General features: G+C 49.9%; 1 protein-coding gene across 1 annotated transcript; it reads right to left on the reverse strand.

Moving 5' to 3' along the window:
* Positions 1–1,868: 1,868 nt before the first annotated feature.
* Positions 1,869–10,539, reverse strand: LOC120372216 (C->U-editing enzyme APOBEC-1-like). Its single transcript, XM_039489155.1, is given in 6 exon segments — positions 1,869–1,878; positions 2,271–2,322; positions 2,325–2,450; positions 3,304–3,704; positions 3,967–3,994; positions 10,483–10,539. Coding segments are annotated over 6 exon segments (639 nt in total). The 5' UTR covers positions 10,505–10,539.
* Between the last annotated feature and the right edge of the window lie 9,337 nt (positions 10,540–19,876).

Raw genomic sequence — 19,876 nt, forward strand, 5'->3', positions numbered from 1 at the left:
AAGGGGAGCCTCTGACACACTGCAAACCAAACACACTGCTTCAGGTAGAATAAACAAATAGATTTATTAGCTATAAAGATAGATTTTAAGGGATTATAAATCAAAGCACAGGAAGTCAGATTTGGTGAAATGAAATAAAAGCAAAACCCATTCTAAGCTGATCTTAACACATTCGATGTCCTTACAAACTTAGATGCTTCTCACCATAGGCTGGCTGGTTATTTTCAGTCAGGCTCTCCCCTTTGATCAGCGTTTCAGTCGCTTGGTGGTGCTGGTGTCTGTAGATGTAGGTGGAAGAGAGAGAACTTGGCAAAATGTCTCGCCCTTTTATCATGTCCTTTCTTCCCTCTTGGCTTTGCCCCCCCCCCCCCCCCACTTCAGCGTCAGGTGAGCATTACCTCATCGCAGTCCCAAACTGACCAAAGGGAGGATCTAATAGATTCTTTTGTTGCTGCCTAAGCCAGTGTCCATTGTTTCCGTGAGGCTGGGCTGGGTTTGTCCCATCCATGCCCCGAGGTGTGAACTGCCTCTCTGTTCTTGGAGAGTTTTTGCATGGGCTTGCTTTAAGTCATGAGGATACATTTTCAGCCTCATAACTATATACATGAAATTATAACCTATAACCTTACTATAACATCACTGTAACAATTACTATAACATCACTATAACAACCATGCTCGGTGCATCATCAGCCTTCTGAAGACACCCAACATGACAAGCTTTGCATTGGATGCCACAAAATCATTTTATAAAGAAGAACATGGGGAGAATGAGGGTGTTCCCCCAAGGTACAGAGTGTCACAGCATCACAAATTATTTCCTCACAAAACTATTCATAGGAGCAATACATGTTTAGGGTTATTCATAATAAGGGTATTGGCTGAAGTATGTTAAAATGTGTTTCCCCTAGTTTACGTAAGTGCAAACTATGAGGGGACTCCCAGGGGTTTATTTCCTATGGAGATCCAAGGGGATCTATTCCAGAGCCTATTACTTTGTTGTTGCTGTTGATTGGCTAATGGTCTAGGCCTCAATCCTGTTGCTGTCACTGATTGGCTGGTAGTGCTGGCCTAAACACAGGTTGCAGATGGTGACTGGTCGATAGTCCTGGCCCAAACACTAGTGGCTGATGATGACTGATTGCTGGTCCAGGCCTAAACATTGGCTGTTGCAGGTGATTGGCTTTTGGTCCTGGCCCAAACACTAGTGGCTGATGATGACTGATTGCTGGTCCAGGCCTAAACATTGGCTGTTGCAGGTGATTGGCTTTTGGTCCAGACCCAAACACTAGTGGCTGATGATGACTGACTGCTGGTCCAGGACTAAACATTGGCTGTTGCAGGTGATTGGCTATTGGTCCAGGCCCAAACACTAGCAGTTGCTGGTGACTGGCTGTTGATTCAGGCAAGTCATGTGATGACTTCACATGACTGGCTTCTGTGCCGACCCTTTGCAGAGGCATTAGGTGAGAATATGCTGGTGGAATAAGACTGAAACTCGGAATCTGATTGCTACTTGCTGGCCAGATCTGTAAACTGGCTGCGGAGCCCTGGTGGGAGAGGCAAAATATGAATTTAAAAAATATTTGGAGGTTAACAACTAAACATAATGACTTTACAATCACTCAAGTATTTAATAGGTAGGGTTCACAATAGGAAATTTCTTTATAAACCTACAACAGGGATCGGCAACCTTTGGTACACAGCCCACCAGGTAAGCACCCTGGCAGGCTGGGCCAGTTTGTTTACCTGCCACGTCCACAGGTTTGGCTGATTGTGGCTCCCATTGGCCACGGTTTGATGCTCAAGGCCAATGGGGCTGCAGGAAGCGGCGTGGGCCAAGAGATGATGGGACAGCGGGAGCCACGATCAGCCGAACCTGTGGACGTGGCAGATAAACAAACTGGTCCGGCCCACCAGGGGGCTTATCCTGGCGGGCCGCGGGCCAAATGTTGCCGATTCCTGACCTACAAGCAACTGCAAAATTTCAACAAATGTATGTCAGGCCCATGAGCATTTCACATGTAACACAGACCCACCATGTCCAAAAGAACCATAAACACATTGGGCACTCCCCACAAGTTATAGCCCAGCCATGGAACCGTGTCATTCAGAACCAAGGAGAATTCAGGGGAATGTTAATGGCCTTATGAACTCATCAGTCACTGACTGCTGTAGCTCAGCCATGGAAATTGGCCGTTCAGAACCAGGAAAGATTTCAAGGGCTTCAGAGGAGATCCATGAAATATCACAGTGGTGCACTTTGGATACCTCATCTGTACATGACTCTGGATAACTTCTGGATCGAATCTTTTCCTCCCAAAGATCTACTAACCTGAAGGATAAGCTGGAGTTCAAAAGAAAAGAACATTATCCATGGGGTAAGGTGCCAAGGCCAGTAATCTTCTACATTTTGAAGGTTGACAAATGTTCTCCAACAATAGTTGTAAGCTGAGAAAATAGAAATATCCTGGCACATAAATTAAAAGATACATCAAGAGGCTGTGTGCAACTCACTGCTCTATGAGAGATCAAAATGGTTCAAGAAAGATTAAATTGTTGTGTAACTGCTATTAAGATAGAGCATTTTTTTTCCTTTTTATTTATTGAGGAAATTTTAACAGTTTTACAAATCCTTGCCATGTAAATATCAGAGACAAAATAATAGGCATTGTAACAGTGAGCTTTTGTTTAGAGAAACATTATACAGTATTAGAATAACCAGATCTCTTTATTGAACAGAATGCTACCATATTACAGAGTGAGCAACTTTACAGCACATACACCATGTGGCTAACAAACCGGGCACATCTGTTCAATGTTCATATTCTAAAAAATTGGACAAGTGCGCTGGGGGTTATGCAGGTGAATGTAAGTCAGACTATAGGAAAGCTACAGTTTAGAGCTGAGATAAATGTTGATATTGATAAAAGATGCTGAATTGATTGCTCTTGAGAATGAAATTTGCAATTTATCCTCAGAACAGGAACAGGATGGGCCACAGTGAGTGTGAAGGTGTGCCTCTCACGCCCTCCCCACCAGTGTGATTTACCAGGAGACCACGAATAATAGTGAAAGAAGTTCAATCTCCATGTTGCAGTCAGCCATGCCCTCTCAGCTGAGCCTGACAAAGGGGACAATTAATGTTCAATGCAGGGCTGGTGTCTGTGATGAAAATAACTTTTGGTCACTAAACACCAGTGTCCCTATTAAAATCAATGACATAGAAATGAACAGCTCCATAGCCCAGTCCTCCAAACCTGTTGATTCTTCCACCTTCTTTGAAAGCAAAATGAATGGTTACCTGAGAGGTCCATGACTTTAATGGTGACTCCATTCATCACCAGGTCACGCAGGCCTAGACGGTTGCTTCTGTTTTCATGCCTAAAGAGCCGTGATACATACATTTCTAGGTTCACTTTGGGGTATGTCTTCAGGAACTCTACCACAGATTGGGAGCATTTCCAGCAAGGACTCCAGGAGAGGAACCAGGTGATAGAACAGTGGGTCAAAGGATTGAAAGATCTTTCCTTGAAGGCATTTTCCAGGAAGTTGATTTCAGCATGCTGGGTGCTGGTGTTTCGGCACCACTTTCTCCATATCTTGGAGCTGTTGCCCCATTTAATTTCATAGAGCAGATAAGTCACCTTGGGAAGTGCACTCGGGTCATAAACGTCCTTGAACTCCTTTGGTTGTATCTTCCACCTGAAATATGAGCAAGTCACTGTGAAAATGTAATGTCCACCGATGCCGATGGCACTTTCACTAGCCCTGTTCCACATAGCTAAATCCTGGGGCCAAAGGAGAGACACAGACCCATGGAGACATAGATGGAGGGACAATGGGGGCAGGGATGGGGAGATTTGGAACAAAAGTGAATGAGAAAGAATATCTGGAGTCCTCCATCCCCCTCCAGAACCCTTCATGGAACTGGTCAGGTTTGGGGATATAGAATGGTCATTCTCACCTCTGGATAGTGCAGTCAGTCAAGTGACCTATTAGAAAAGATAATTAGAAAATCATCTATCTTCTGGCAGCAGAAATACAGAGGAAGACAGGAAGAACCAAAATCCCATAACTCTGCCTTTTTGTGATCACATAAATCAATTGCATGAATCTCAGAACCTAACAGATGACCCACATTCAATGCTGCTGAACGGGATGTAATTCTGACATGCCACCTGTTATACTCCTTAGGGATGGGAAAATCTTTCTGAACCCCATTTCCAGTGATCTGTTTAACCCTGCATGTTAAGCCTCTAGTGAAGCATCAAATCCTCTTTATTACCCAAGTGTAGCGAGGCGGTGGGATACCCCACAGACCCGCTGAGGGATGGACCTCCCCTAACACCAATGTGGGTGGAGCCACTGGGTCCTATGCCCGCCCCATAGAGGTCACGGCACGGACCCAGAAGTATAAAAGCTCACCGGCAAAGCTCAGTTGGAAACCAGCCACCGGAGAGGCCAGACGTCTGCAACCGAGCTCCCTCTGGGGAGACAGCAGAAGGCCGCGGCCGGCCTGAGGTCGCACCGGGCCGGCCGAGCCTACCCCTCGCTCATTACCCCGGGGAAGACTGGCCGAGCCTACCCCTCGCATGTTACCCTGGGGAGGACTGGCGGAGCCTACCCCACGCTCATTACCCCGAGGAGGACTGTCCGAGACTACCCCGTTCCAGCTACCCCGAGGAGGAGCCGAGCTTGCCTCTTGCCCGTTACCCCGAGGAGGAGCCGAGCCTACCATCTGCTACTTACCCAGAGGAACCGATGGTGTTTGAGACCGCTGCCGACGCTACCACAACTCAGGTACCCGACGACGGGGAGTGTGGAAGTAGCCCATGGGCAGCCGACCCCAGTCGGGCTGCAACACTGCCAGAGCCTATGTCGGTGTGTTGCGGCCAGGATCCCCACTGACAGCAGCAAGTTTCTGCCACTGCTAGGGCCCCGGGCTGGGATGCAGTGGAGTGGGAGGGCCTGCGTCCCCCCTGCCACCCCCTCCTTGGGTGGCAGACTTCCCCTTTTCCCTGGTCTGGAGAAGCTAGGACCTCCTGACTCAGCCCCTGCCTAAGGGCCGGAGTGCCTGACTGTTTGGGTACGGCCCCGCCCTGACTTAGGGCCTGGGCTGCTCTAGAACTCTTGGCTCAGCCCCAGCTTAAAGGGCCTGAACCCTAACTGTGTGTTTGTGGTCCCCCACTAGTGCCGAACCCCGACTGACGGCGAGCTAGAAGAGGCGGTGGGATACCCCACAGCCCCGCCGATGGACAGACCTCGGCCGGACAGTTCCACACCAAGATACAGTTAGGCCCAGATCCTCAAAGGCAGTGGTGAGCTGAAGCCAGTTCCCACAGGTTCCCAAGAACCGGTTGCTAAAATTAGACCTCCGTGGAGAACCGGTTGTTAAAGGGCCAGGGGGTGGGCAAAGAACTCCGGTCCGTGGGCGGGACCATCCTGTTGCTCCCAGGATTCCCAGCTGGGGAGGCTGAAGCTCCCCTGGCCCCTCCCCCTCTTCCCCCCTGCCGGCACCAGCTGGGCAGCTCAGCTGAGCTTGGGGATCATCCTGCTGCCGCTTTTTGAGTGGCCCGGCAAGGTGGGGGGGCAGCTGCTGCAAGCTCCAGGGCTGGCCAGAGGGGAGGGGGCAAGTGGGGCAATTGGCCCGGGCCCTGGAGGGGCCCCCGGCCCCACGAGGATGTCTCCCCCAGCCTCTCCCCCGCTTTCCCCACCCCGCAGAGTCACAGCATGGCCAGCAGCTGGGCAGCTCAGCTGAGCTCTGGGCTACCAGCAAGGGGCGGGGGTTGTGAGCTCTGGGGCCGTGGAGGGGGGGGAAATGGGACAATTTGCCCCTGGCCCCCAGCCCCACGAGGATGTCCCCCCCAGCCCCTTCCCCGCAGAGCTGCAGCATGGCCAGCAGCTGGGCAGTTCAGCTGAGCTCCTGAGTTGTCCTGCTGCTTTGACCTGCAGGCGAGGTAAGGGGTGGGGGGCTGCGAGCTCCAGGGCTGCCGGTAGGGGGATGTCTCCCCCTGTCCCGGCCTCTCCCCTGCTCCCCCCCCCCGCCATTAAATCAGGACTTTTTATAGGGAACTGGCATAGGCGGCAGGTTTGTATAATTTTTGGTGGGGCCCAAAATGGTGGTGCCCCCCTGCTCCCGCCCTGTAAGCCCATATAAAATGAAGCTACAACGCGTCAGTGCCACAAGATTACAAGGGTCAATTAAAAGTGGAAAGTCAGAAGCAGCACTTGCCTACTTCAATATACAGTATTATATTTTGTTGCATCTGTTGTGATGAAGTGGGAATGTTCTTAATATTTTCTCTGAATACTGTGTGGGTGCCTCAGTTTCCCCTGCAAGATGCCAACTGAAGGTGTTGGGGACAAAGAGATCAGGTGGCCTCCTTGTCCAGAAGAGACACAGAGGCCAGAGGAGGGAGTGTCAGTTTGGAGCTGGCTGGGGAAATTGGGAGAGACCCAGAACTTGGTTCTGGGCTCCCCACCCCCCAAGATGGACCTGACAGAGGGGTTCTGTTTTCTGTACCAACAAGCTCTGTTTAAACTGTGTTCCCGTCATCTAATAAACCTTCTGTTTTACTGTCTGGCTGAGAGTCACATCTGACTGCAGAGTTGGGGTGCAGCGACCTCTGGTTGCCCCAGGACCAGCCTGGGCAGACTCACTTTGGAAAGTGCATGACGTGGAAGGGCATGCTGAATGCTCCGAGGTCAGACCCAGGAAGGTGTAAGCTTCTTGCCCTGGAGACAGTATGCTCCGAGAGAGGAGGCTCCCCCAGAGTCCTGACTGGCTTTGTATGGAGATGTTCCAAAGCATCACAGCATCCCCTTCCACACCGTGCACTTCCCAGAAGTCCGCACAGGCACTGACACTCCCTCCTCCGGCCTTTGTCTCTTTTCCAGGCATTAGGAGGCCACCTGATCTCTCTGTTCTCCAACACCTTCAGTTGGCACCTTGCAGGGGAAACTGATTTGGGAGAAATGAAGTAAAAGCTGCCCAAACCGAGCTTGAGCACTCCTGAATTTTGAGGTGTTCAAATCTGGAAGGCAGGTGCTGGGGGTGGGAGAGGGCTGTGCGCTCCATGGCGGAGCATGGCAGCAACTGTCTGGAGCTGCATGGAGCCAGATACGCTGGTCTGAGTGGCACAGTAAGCAGTTTGGGGGTTGGAGAAGAGGTAGGGAGTTCCGGGGGGCAGTCAAGGGACAAGGAGCAGGGGGAGTTGGATGGGGCAGAGGTTCGAAGGGGCAGTCAGGGGACAGGCAGCAATTGGATAGGCATGGGAGTCTAAGAGGTTTATCAGGGGACAGGTAGGGGGTGCGGTCCTGGGGGGGGGAAGTTGGGTGGGGTCTCAGGAGGGGGCAGTTGGGGACAAGGAGAAGGGAGGCTTAGATAGGGGCTGAGGTCCCAAGGGGCAGTTAGGGGCAGGGGTCTCGGGAGGGGGTAATTGGGGAACAAGGACCAGTGGGGCTTAGATAGGGGGTGGAGGTTCTGGGGGGCAGTTGGGGCTGGGGTCTGGGGAGGGGGCAATCAGCGGACAGAGGCTGGGATTCAAAGGGCTCTGGGCTGCTGGCAGCCACGGGGATCCCAGAGCCCTTTAAATCCCAGCCCCGGCTGGGAGTCAGAGGACTCTGGGCTGCCTGCAACCGCAGGGAGCCCAGAGCCTTTTAAATCCCAGCCGGGGCCGGGAATCAGAGGGCTCTGGGCTGCCCGCTGCGGCGGGGAGCCCAGAACCCTTTAAATCTCAGCTGCTGCTGGGATTTAAAGGGCTCTGGGATGCCTGCAACCGCGGGGAGCCCAGAGCCTTTTAAATCCGAGCCGCGGCCGGGAATCAGAGGGCTCTGGGCTCCCCGCCGCGGCGGGAAGCCCAGAGCCTTTTAAATCCCAGCCGCAGCCGGGAATCAGAGGGCTCTGGGCTTCCCGCTGCGGCGGGCAGCCCAGAGCCTTTTAAATCTCAGCCGCTGCTGGGATTTAAAGGGCTCTGGGCTGCCTGCAACCGCGGGGAGCCCAGAGCCTTTTAAATCCCAGCCGCCGCGGGGAATCAGAGGGCTCTGGGCTGCCTGCAACCGCGGGGAGCCCAGAGCCTTTTAAATCTCAGCCGCGGCTGGGATTTAAAGGGCTCTGGGCTGCCCGTAACCGCGGGGAGCGCAGAGCCTTTTAAATCCCAGCCGCGGCTGGGATTTAAAGGGCTCTGGGCTGCCTGCAACCGCGGGGAGCGCAGAGCCTTTTAAATCCCAGCCGCGGCTGGGATTTAAAGGGCTCTGGGCTGCCTGCAACCGCGGGGAGCGCAGAGCCTTTTAAATCCCAGCCGCGGCTGGGATTTAAAGGGCTCTGGGCTGCCTGCAACCGCGGGGAGCGCAGAGCCTTTTAAATCCCAGCCGCGGCTGGGATTTAAAGGGCTCTGGGCTGCCTGCAACCGCGGGGAGCGCAGAGCCTTTTAAATCCCAGCCGCAGCTGGGATTTAAAGGGCTCTGGGCTGCCTGCAAACGCGGGGAGCGCAGAGCCCTTTAAATCCCAGCCGCAGCCGGGAATGAGAGGGCTCTGGGCTGCCTGCAACGGCGGGGCGCCCAGAGCCTTTTAAATCTCAGCTGCTGCTGGGATTTAAAAGGCTCTGGGCTCCCCGCCGCAGCAGACAGCCCAGAGCCCTTTAAATCCCAGCCGCAGCCGGGAATCAGAGGGCTCTGGGCTGCCTGCAACCGCGGGGAGCCCAGAGCCTTTTAAATCTCAGCCGCTGCTGGGATTTAAAGGGCTCTGGGCTGCCTGCAACCGCGGGGAGCCCAGAGCCTTTTAAATCCCAGCCGCAGCCGGGAATCAGAGGGCTCTGGGCTCCCCCCCGCCGCTGGCAGCCCAGAGCCCTCTGATTCCCGGCCGCGGCTGGGATTTAAAGGGCTCTGGGCTGCCTGCAACCGCGGGGAGCGCAGAGCCTTTTAAATCCCAGCCGCGGCTGGGATTTAAAGGGCTCTGGGCTGCCTGCAAACGCGGGGAGCCCAGAGCCTTTTAAATCCCAGCCGCAGCCGGGAATCAGAGGGCTCTGGGCTGTCTGCTGCGGCGGGCAGCCCAGAGCCTTTTAAATCCCAGCCGCCGCCGGGAATCAGAGGGCTCTGGGCTGCCTGCAACCGCCGGGAGCCCAGAGCCTTTTAAATCTCAGCCGCTGCTGGGATTTAAAGGGCTCTGGGCTGCCTGCAACCGCGGGGAGCCCAGAGCCTTTTAAATCCCAGCCGCAGCCGGGAATCAGAGGGCTCTGGGCTTCCCGCTGCAGCAGGCAGCCCAGAGCCCTCTGATTCCCGGCGGCGGCTGGGATTTAAAGGGCTCTGGGCAGCCCTGGCGGCAGCGGCAGCGGCGGGGGGGCGCTCCAAGCAGGGGAGAAAAAACATTGGTGGGGCAGAGCCCCTGCTTGGGATTTATTCATGGGGCTAAAGCCCCAGAGCCCCATATAAGTCGGCGCCTATGGGAACTGGTTGTTAAGATTTTGGCAGCTCATCACTGCTCAGAGGTATTCAGGCATCTCACTCCAATGGAAATCAGTGGAAGTGAGATGGTCACTGTCAAGGTCCAACTTTCCTAGGTAAACATGTCTAGTTCCCTGAAAATCTAAAAGGGTGACCGTTAGGCCATTTATCTATGCCAAAGATAGCCTGCTTCACAATACTTATGCTAACTTGCTTAAGCTAATCATACAGGATACAGGCCTGTAGGTTCCTTGCATTACAGCCAGATGTAATAAGGTAATCTAATACAAAATACAATAAATCAAACAAGCATACCAGCAAATAAAGGCAGAATAATAATAAAGCAAGTCAGCAGGCTGGCCCTATGGGCTACAATTGAAATCGGTGAAAATACTTCACTTGACTTCAAAGGACTTCGGATCAGGCCCTATGAACAGACACAGGACTGAGGTTTTTGCAGCAATATAGATATTTAGTTACACTGGGGCAAGTTTTTTTGAGCCCATACAGACAGACACAAACACATATGCATAGACACACACAAAAATCGGAACTGTCTGAGGAAAGATGGGCCCAATGGGATGTACTAATTACAAAAATTGTTGCTTTAACTTTCATAAAACAAGTATGTATATCTACTATAACTTGTAATCTAGACTGCCTCAGCTCTGCTGTATTCTCTCACCTTTTTCTTTGTAAGAAATACCTGTTTAGTACCTATGTAAGAAAATCATTTACTGTCAGTGATTTTGTTTGTCTTTCCTGAGAACATAGTAACTAAAAACACTATAGATGTATAAATACACACAGTGCGATAAACAGACTGGATTTATCTACCAAATATACATATCTTATATACATAAATCCACAACAGCCATATAGAGGCACATACATGTGTACACTCATACATTCATATAGCCATGAAGACACACAAATGCACATTTATGCTGTATGGATATAGTGCCACAAGTGCACACTTTTATATGTATATATTTCAAATGTGTACACACACACATATGCACTAATGCTGAATCTTTACCTCTGCTCCAGTCAGAAGCCATGGTTTTCCCTAACTACAGCATCCAGTGCTGTCCTGGTTTAGTAGTGTACTGTTCTCCCTTTCAGTTTCTATTCCTGATGACAGAAACTTAGGAGATTACAGAAACCAGTAGCACGCAGCCGCCAGCAACTGATTATTCAGCTCCTCGACATTAGGCTCTGAGTGATGTGGGGCATAAACCTCAACGCTGATGCAAAATTGTTCTTAATAAACTATTTTAATGTATTTTTATAACATTAGGTTGTTACAAACTTAGCTGCACCTTTACTATAAGTACTTTGATATACACAGGGCTTGGAGAATAATAGCTTCTCTGTTGCTATTTTAGTTGTTTGTTTTATTAAATGAAGTGTTCAGGCTAATTAAAGAAACTCCTAGGCTATTTCTGCTTTGTCTCAGTAAGACACAGACACGAACAGTGGAAAGGGGATGTCTTCCCCCTCTTCCCTCCCCCCTCTTAAGGAATGTGAAGAAATTATTTTTCTGGGCTGAGCCAGGAGCATCTTCTTTTAACCCTTCTCCCTTTCTAGAACAAAACATAAGTTTTAAGCTCACACAAGGAATTCCAGCAGTATTCCTATCAAAAACCAATTCCATGGTTAAACACTCTGAAGTCTTCGTGTCATTAAGAATCTGTGTGACTAACACAGTAGAAGTCACGTCCCTGAATGGGCATCAAGAGAGACAGTTATTAAGTTGTGGCCCCTCCATTTCTTGTTTCTCTAGACTATAAAATGTAGTAATTTTGGAAATACATGTACTTGTTGCTCACTAACTTGCACCAGCCCTTTCAGCTCGCAGTGACAAATTGGAGTTACCACAGGCACCCAGCGGTATGGCAGAAATGAAAGGGAGATGGGCAATATTAAGTGCAGGGGAAGAAATACATCCTTTGCCACAACACTGGCATTGCTCCCTGCGTGGTAAGGCAGTGTAGGCCCAGAACTGCCCTTGAAATTCTCCCCCACCCCCCAGAACACACAGAGAGGAGGCACCATGGAGGGCACTTGTGTAGAGAGCACCTTGCAGAGGGCACTTGTCAGTTGGCCCAGACAATTGGGCCAAGACTCTGTCATCTATAATTGGGACAGGGATCCTCCAGCAGCCTCTAGGAAGGTTTCTTTGTGACAGAAGGATACTCGTGGATGGGAGAAGAGAAAGCATTTACTTGAAACTGTTGTTTGTTTTTTCAGGCACAGCCTTGTTTCCTTTGAAACTCTTCTCTGCAGATAATGTAGGATGACAATGAGTATAGGAGCAATATGTAGGAGAAAACCCAGTTCCTTGTCCCTGACGTTAGCACAGTCACTGGTCACTGATTCCTAGTCACTGGGCTTCCAGAGGGAAATATTTCAGAACCATGCTTAGAGAAACACCTTTCCCAACAGCCCCCGTGGGTCTGAGTGATCTGTTTCCATGGCTGATCTACAATACAGTCTGTGCCTGATAAGTTCATGACACTGTTGAACATTTCATGGAGGCTTTCCCCTAAATTGTCCCCGTGTTCTGAGTGACTCAGTTCCGTGGCTGAGGTAGAACAAACAGACACTGTCCATTGGAGATACACTTGAATAGTGCGGTTAACTGCTGAAAATATGGGAAAAAAACAGGAGTACTTGTGGCACCTTAAAGACTAACAAATTTATTTAAGCATGAGCTTTCGTGAGCTACAGCTCACTTCTTCGGATGAAAATATGAAAATATGTAACCAACACCTACGGTACTGTACCATAGTTTTCATCTGCAGTTTCTGTGTAGTTAGGAAAATGTAACAGGGAGATGCTGTGTACATTATTGATAGAAACTGTCAATGCCCCACTGTGGGAGGGAGGGCAGGATGACAGTAACTCTCTCTCTCTCTCTCTCTCTCTCTCTCTCTCTCCATCTCTAGTATTTGTAGGTTTCTTAAAAAGCGATACTTAGGCCCCTGCTCTTGAAGCTGATCATTGCATCAGTTATCACCGTCTCTCTCAACATCCTATTTTTGGAGAAGATTAATGGGAAATCATAATGAGGATTCATTATTATTATGCTGGTGACCATAGCACCTAGTTGTCTCAGATATGCTATCGGACCCCATTGTGCTAGGTACTGAATTCATAGGCCCCCATCAACACAGGACCTGAGCACCTCTCATGCATTAATGAATTTATTCCTGCAGCCTGCTGTGATGCAAGAGGCAGAGATTTTGGGGGGATTTCCCAACACTGCAGATTTAACTGCCCTAGGGAATATCACAGCAAATCTCACCAACTTCTGCTTCAAGTTGTAAGGTGCGTTTGACCTTACCCTCTAACATAAACACATAGCAACATATATATGAGAGAACATATATATGACATATGTTTATCATGTTACTTCATGCACTACTGGAAGATGCTCAGAGACTGCAGTGATGAATGTCATAGCAGAGCCTATATAAAATAGAATGTAGGGGAGTATTATGCCTGTTTTACAGATGTGGAAAATAAGGTACAAGGAGGTTTAAGGACTTGCCCAAGGCCACACAGTGAATCAGTGGCAAAGCCAGGGATACAACTCATATTTACTGACTCCCAGTTCTGCACTTCAATATGTGGGGAAATAAGTGTGGCATTATCTGGAATTCTCAGTTTTTCTGAACAACTGGCTGGCTCTTGGTACAGACAACGCTGGTCTCCTTGGCTGATGACCCATTCCTGGTAATGAACAAAGATCAGCGGTGACATTCTGGCCCCACTGAACTCAACTGGAGTGCAAGTGTCCATCCAGGCTGATTTTCTTCATTCTCTCAGCTGCCTTTGACACCATGGATCACAAGGTCTGTGGAGAGTGAAGTGACTCCATTCTTTCGTCTCTAAGGCAGCACAGGTTTGTGTTGGTTGCCTCTGCTCTCTAGAAACTCTCTGTGGGCCACCACCAGGCTCCAGCCTCTCACTCCTTCTGTCCAGCATGAGGCCATGAAAAGAGACTGTGAAATAGTTTGGATGATGACACCATCAGTATGTGTCTGGAACTCATCATGACATTTCTTTTTAATCAGACCAGTAGGTCTCTTGTTTTTCTCAGTGCCTAGCTGGGACTGGGGTCTGGATAGGCCCAGCTGGCTAAGGATCAGCCCCAAGAAGACAGAAGTGATGCTGGGGACTGGGGTAAATATTAAGAGAAAACAGTTGAATCTGTCCCATTGGTGGAGAAGAGTTGCTTGTGTTTTCTGTAAGTAAGGTGTTTAGTTGGGGGGTCTGTTGAATACTCACCTCATTTTGGAAAATCAAGTAGCAGTTATAGCCTAAAATCTTTTTTCATTCACATCTGGTTAGAAGGTCGTGACCTTTTCTCTCACATGTTGTCTTCCCCAGAGAGGTGCAGGCCTTTGTCACCTCCCAGCTGGAATACCGCAATTAGCTCTGTTTGAAGACTTAGCCCTTGGAAACTTCAGCTGGCACCTGGTGCAGAATGCCGCTGGCTTCATGTGGTGTCCTGCAGGGGGCACAAGACTCCCAAGCTCTGTGATCCACATTGGCTTCTGATCAAGGCGGCTCTATGTTTTTTGTCTAAACTGCGGGACCAGCAAGCCTCCCGCAGAAACGCCGCCGAAGGCAGCCAGACTGCCACCCTCACAGCCACCGGCAGGCCGCCCCCCGCGACTTGCCGCCCCAGGCACACGCTTGCTGCGCTGGAGCCGCCCCTGCTTCTGATTCACTGAAGCTGGCCACTTTGACCTATAGCACTCTACATGATTTGGGTCCTGGCTGCCTCCAAGACTATTTTTCTGCATAGATGCTAGAACTAGGTTGCTGGGGGTGCTGCTACACCCCCCCTGACTTGAAATACTAATAACAACCCAAATACATGGTTTCCTCTTTCAGCACCCCCACTATAAAAATTGTTCCAGCACCACTGTCTCTCTGATCATGAATGGCAGAGTGGCCAGTTCATAGGTTGCACAGGTAAATAATGTATGACATGCTGACACCTCTCAGCCCAGCTGTCTCTTTCCCTGCACCAGTCCCCCATGTCTAAAAGGCCTCCTCACCTCTAATCCCATAGTTTCTCTTGCTTTTATCTAATTTCTGGCTAATCCCTATGTCCTTCTTCCCTCCCTCATGTGCTGGAGCGATTTGCAAGATGTGGTTTAGTTAGTTTAGAGATGGATTTTGTTAGCACTTTTTATTAATTAAAATAGGTAAATGAGAAAAGTTGTGCTTGTGGCACCATAACATTTCTGGAATTTGTTCATCAGTTAGGGACATTTAATAAGGATACACCTGGTCTCAACCCTGAGGAAAAAGCTCCATATGACACTTGGTTTTGGTCATCAAGAGCACATTTCATCCCCAGGAATTCAACCTATCACATTTTCAGAGGGTCACTTTCCGGGCGCGCCAATGCTGGGCAGCACATCCATGAATGGCCCGTGAAACTGAGCTGCTCTCTGTAGTAAAATGAGACAAGTACTATACATTTCTCTTGACTCTTTCACCCCAAAAGATCCTAACTTGTGTAATGCACATATAGGAACCCGTGAGATAGGGCTATAAATAGGGCCCTACCAAATTCACAGCCATTAAAAACACATCACGGACTGTGAAATCTGGCATCCCCCTGTGAAATCTGGTCTTTTGTGTGTTTTTACCATATACTATACAGATTTCACAGGGGAGACCAGCGTTTCTGAAATTGGGGGTCCTGATCCAAAAGGGAGATGCAGGGGGGTCGCAAGGTTATTTTAAGGTAGGGGGGTTGCGGTATTGCCACTCTAGCTTCTGAGCTGCCTTCAGAGCTGGGTGGCCAGAGAGCAGCTGTTCTTGGCCAGGCACCCAGCTCTGAAGGCAGCGCTCCACCAGCAGCAGCACAGAAGTAAGCATGGCAAGACTATATCATGCCATCCTTACTTCTATGCTGCTGCCTTCAGAGCTGGGTGGCTGGAGAATGGCAGCTGCTGAGTGGCGGCCCAGCTTTGCAGGCAGCAGTGCAGAAGTAAGGGTGGCAATATCACATTATGCCATCCTTACTTCTGCACTGCTCCTGGTGGTGGCTCTGCCCTCAGAGCTGGGATCCCGGCCAGCAGCTCTCCAGCTGCCCAGCTCTGAAGACAGCACTATCGCCAGCAGCAGTGCAGAAGTAATGGTAGCAGTACCGCAACCCCCACTACAAAAAACTTTGTGACTCCACATACACACACACACACACACACACACAGAGAAAACTCCTTTTTGGGTCAGGACCCCTACAATTACAGCACTATGAAATTTCAGATTTAAATAGCTGAAATCATGAAATTTATGATTTTTTAAATCCTATGACTGTGAAATTGACCAAAATGAACCATGAATTTTGTAGGGCCCTAGCAGATGGTGCTTGTTTGGACAGTTTACAGTGGAAGTAAATATCACTCTTGGAAGGCTGATGGGAATCCCACAAGATAAGTCTGCATTTCTATGAGTCTGGGAATCAGAAATCCCTGTTGTGCCACTGTCACTCAGTGAGAGCATGGGTAACTCACCACTCTGTGACTCAGTTTCACCATCTGTATAGTGAGAGTAATGACACTTACCTTTGTAAATTACCATGTCATATGCAGATGACATGCATGTAGGGATAAAATTAGAAAAACCAAGGCACAAAAAGAGATTAAACTAGCTAGAGACATAAAGGGTAACAAGAAAACAGTCTACAAATACATTAGAAGCAAAAGGAAGACCAAGGACAGGGTAGGCCCATTACTCAGCGTGTGTGTGTGTGTGGGGGGGAACAATAACAAAAAATGTGGAAATGGCAGAAGTGCTAAATGACTTTTTTGTTTCAATTTTCACAAGAAAGTTTAGTAGCAATTGGACATCTAACTTAATGAATGACAGTGACAACGAGGTAGAATCGGAGGCTAAAATAGGGAAAGAACAAGTTAAAACTACTTAGACAAGTTAGATGTCTTCATGGAGCTGACTGAGGAGATATCTGAGCCATTAGCAATTATCTTTGAAAAGTCATGAAAGACGGGAGAGATTCTAGAGGACTGGAAAAGGGCAAATATAGTGCCAATCTATAAAAAGGGAAATAAGGACAACCTGGGGAATTACAGACCAGTCAGTTTAACGTCAGTACCCTGAAAGATAATGGAGCAAATAATTAAGCAGTCAATTTGCAATCACCTATAAGATAATAAGATGATAAGTAACAGTCAGCATGGATTTCTCAAGAACAAATCATGGCAAACCAACCTAATAACTTTCTTTGACTGAGTAACAAGCCTTGTGGTTAGCGGGGAACACTGACGGCAGGTATTAGAGGCCAGGGGAGGCTAAGCCTCCCCGAACAGCTGGCCCACTGCCTTTGGAGCCTGCTGCCACGGGAAGGGCACCCAGGCCATGGCCCACCCACGCTCCACCTCGAGATCCCCCCCACTCCCGTTCGTCCTGTTCATCCCTTGGGCCCTGCCCTTGCGCTGCCTCTTCCCATCTCCGCTCCACCTGCCTGGGGGCCTCAGGGAAGAGGGTGAAGAGGCGCGCATGAGTGGTGAGCGGCTGGCTACTTGGATGGCAGATGGACCAACGGGGCCTCAAGGGAGCAGGTGAAGAGGTGCAAGTGGTGGGCAGAGACGCCTCGGGGGAGGGAGCCCAGCCTCCCCAAATGGCAGAGTCACTCACCGCTCATAGCAGGAAGGCAGTAGATATGGTATATCTTGACTTTGGTAAGGCTTTTGATACTGTCTTACATGACCCTCTCATAAACAAACTAGGGAAATGCAACCTAGATGGACCTACTATAAGGTGGGTGCAGAACTAGTTGGAAAACCATTCCCACAGAGTAGTTATCAGTGGTACAGAGTCAAGCTGGAAGGGAATAACGAGTGGGGTCCTGCAGGGATCGTTCCCGGGTCCAGTTCTGTTCAATATCTTCATCAATGGTTTAGATAATGGCATAGAGAGTACACTTATAAAGTTTGTGGATGACACCAAGCTGGGAGGGGTTGCAAGTGCTTTGGAGGATAGGATTAAAATTCAAAATGATCTGGACAAACTGGAGAAATGGTCTGGAGTAAATAGGATGAAATTCAATAAGGACAAATGCAAAGTATTCCATTTAGGAAGGAACAATCAGTTGCACCCATACAAAATGGGAAATGACTGGCTAGGAAGGAGTACTGCAGAAAGGGATCTGAGGCCTGGTCTACACTAGGACTTTAATTCGAATTTAGCAGCGTTAATTTGAATTAACCGCGCACCCAACCACACCAGGAAGCCATTTAATTCAACATAGAGGGCTCTTTAGTTCGAATTCTGTACTCCTCCCCGATGAGGGGAGTAGCGCTAAATTTGACATGGCCATGTCGAATTAGGCTAGGTGTGGATGCAAATCGAACTTAGTAGCTCCGGGAGCTATCCCACACTGCACCACTCTGTTGACGCTCTGGACAGCAGTCCGAGCTTGGATGCTCTGACCAGCCACACAGGAAACGACCCGGGAAAATTTGAATTCCTTTTCCTGTCTGGGCACTTTGAATCTCGTGTCCTGGTTGGACATCGGGGCGAGCTCAGCAGCACCGGCAACGATGCAGAGCTCTCCAGCAGAGGAGTCCAGGCAATCCCAGAATAGAAAGAGGTCCCCAGCATGGACTGACAGGGAAGTCTTGGATCTGATCGGTGTGTGGGGCAATGAGTCTGTGCTTTTGGAGCTGCGCTCCAACAAATGGAATGCGAAGACCTACGAGAAGGTCTCCAAAGCCATGACAGACAGAGGATACAGCCGGGATGCAATGCAGTGCCGCGTGAAAGTCAGGAGCTGAGACAAGGCTACCATAAAATCAAAGCGGCAAACGGACGCTCCGGAGCCCAGCCCCAGACATGCCGCTTCTACGAGGCACTGCATGCCATTCTCGGTGGGTCTGCCACAACCGCCCCACCAGAGTGCGTGGACTCTGATGAAGGGATAGTGTCGACGGCCAGTTCCTTGTCGACGTTCGCAGATGGGGAAGATGAGGAAGGAGATGAGGAGGGGGAGGCAGTCGACAGCGGTTACAACGCTGATTTCCCCGACAGCTAGGATCTCTTCATCACCCTCACTGAGATCCCCTACCAACCCTCCGCAGCCATTACCACGGACCCTGAATCAGGAGAAGGATCAGTCGGTAAGTGCTTTAAACATGTAAACTTTTATTATTAATGGAACAGGAAAATAGACTAGGCGAACAGAAGGTCTACATGCAGGGGAATGGAACAGGAATCTTCCGCTGAGATCTCCACGAAGCTCTCCTGGAGGTAGTCGAAAAGCCTATGGAGGAGGTTCCTGGGGAGAGCTGGCTTATTGGGTGCTCCGAGGTAGCACACTTTTCCACGCCACGCTCTCAGCTGGTACTCCGGGACCAGTGCCTTGACGAGCATCGCAGCATAGGGCCCTGGCTTCTGCTGGCTTTCATTCAGCATGCACTCCCTGTCTCTCCGTGACACCCTCCTCAGGGTGATCTCGCGCGCAGACTCCTGCATGGAAGTAGAGTGATTTGTGTACTATTACTATTGGTAGTGCTTCACTGTTCCTTAGAACAACAAGAAGCGTCACTTTAGAGCCACGTGCTGGAGGCTACAGAGTGGCAGCATACAGGGATCTTTTCCAAGGGAAAACCGCGAGGGGGTGGAACAGGGGCAGAGTTTATGCTTTCAGGATTGCCTGCAGCAAGAGGACAGAGCTGGACATTGACTTTTAAGCAGCCAAAAGCCTTTGGCTTACCATGCCTGGCTGCTCCACGGATTCAGCTTTCCTGCCCCGCTTGTCTGGTCTGCAGTGCAATACCCCAGGCAATGAAAGCGAATGCAGAGAAATCGAACTTTCCCTGAGTGAGTGCTCAGGAGATAGGTGCCGTCCATGGTCTGGTTCACAGGCAATGAGTAGACTATGTTTCATTTTTAAGAAAAGGCATCTTTGTAAGCAATTCACTCCCTTTTCCCCCTCACACAGCTGCAACAGTATCCCGACCTGCTCCACCATGCCCCTCACAGAGGCTGGCGCAGATTAGGCGTCGTAAGAAAAGGACCTGGGACGAGATGTTTGCAGAACTTATGGGCTGCTCCAGAGCAGAAGCGGACCAGCAGAGCCAATGGAGGGAGAGCCTCACACAGCAGCAGCACTCACACAGCGAACGGGAGGACAGATGGCATCAGGAGGACCAGCAGGCGACTCAAACGCTGCTTGGACTACTGAGGGAGCAAACGGACATGCTCAGGCGCCTTGTCGATGTTCTGCAGGACCGCAGGCAGGAGGACAGAGCCCCCCTGCACTGTGTCTGCAACCGCCCTCCCCCGCCACACACTCCAATACCCACCTCTTCCAGAATAACAAGAAGGAGGGGTACCAAGGGCCGTGAAAACTGTCACTGCACCACAGCGGACTGCTAAATTAC

The sequence above is a fragment of the Mauremys reevesii genome, linkage group 1 (genome assembly GCF_016161935.1).
Source record: "Mauremys reevesii isolate NIE-2019 linkage group 1, ASM1616193v1, whole genome shotgun sequence".
Lineage (NCBI taxonomy): Eukaryota > Metazoa > Chordata > Testudines > Geoemydidae > Mauremys > Mauremys reevesii.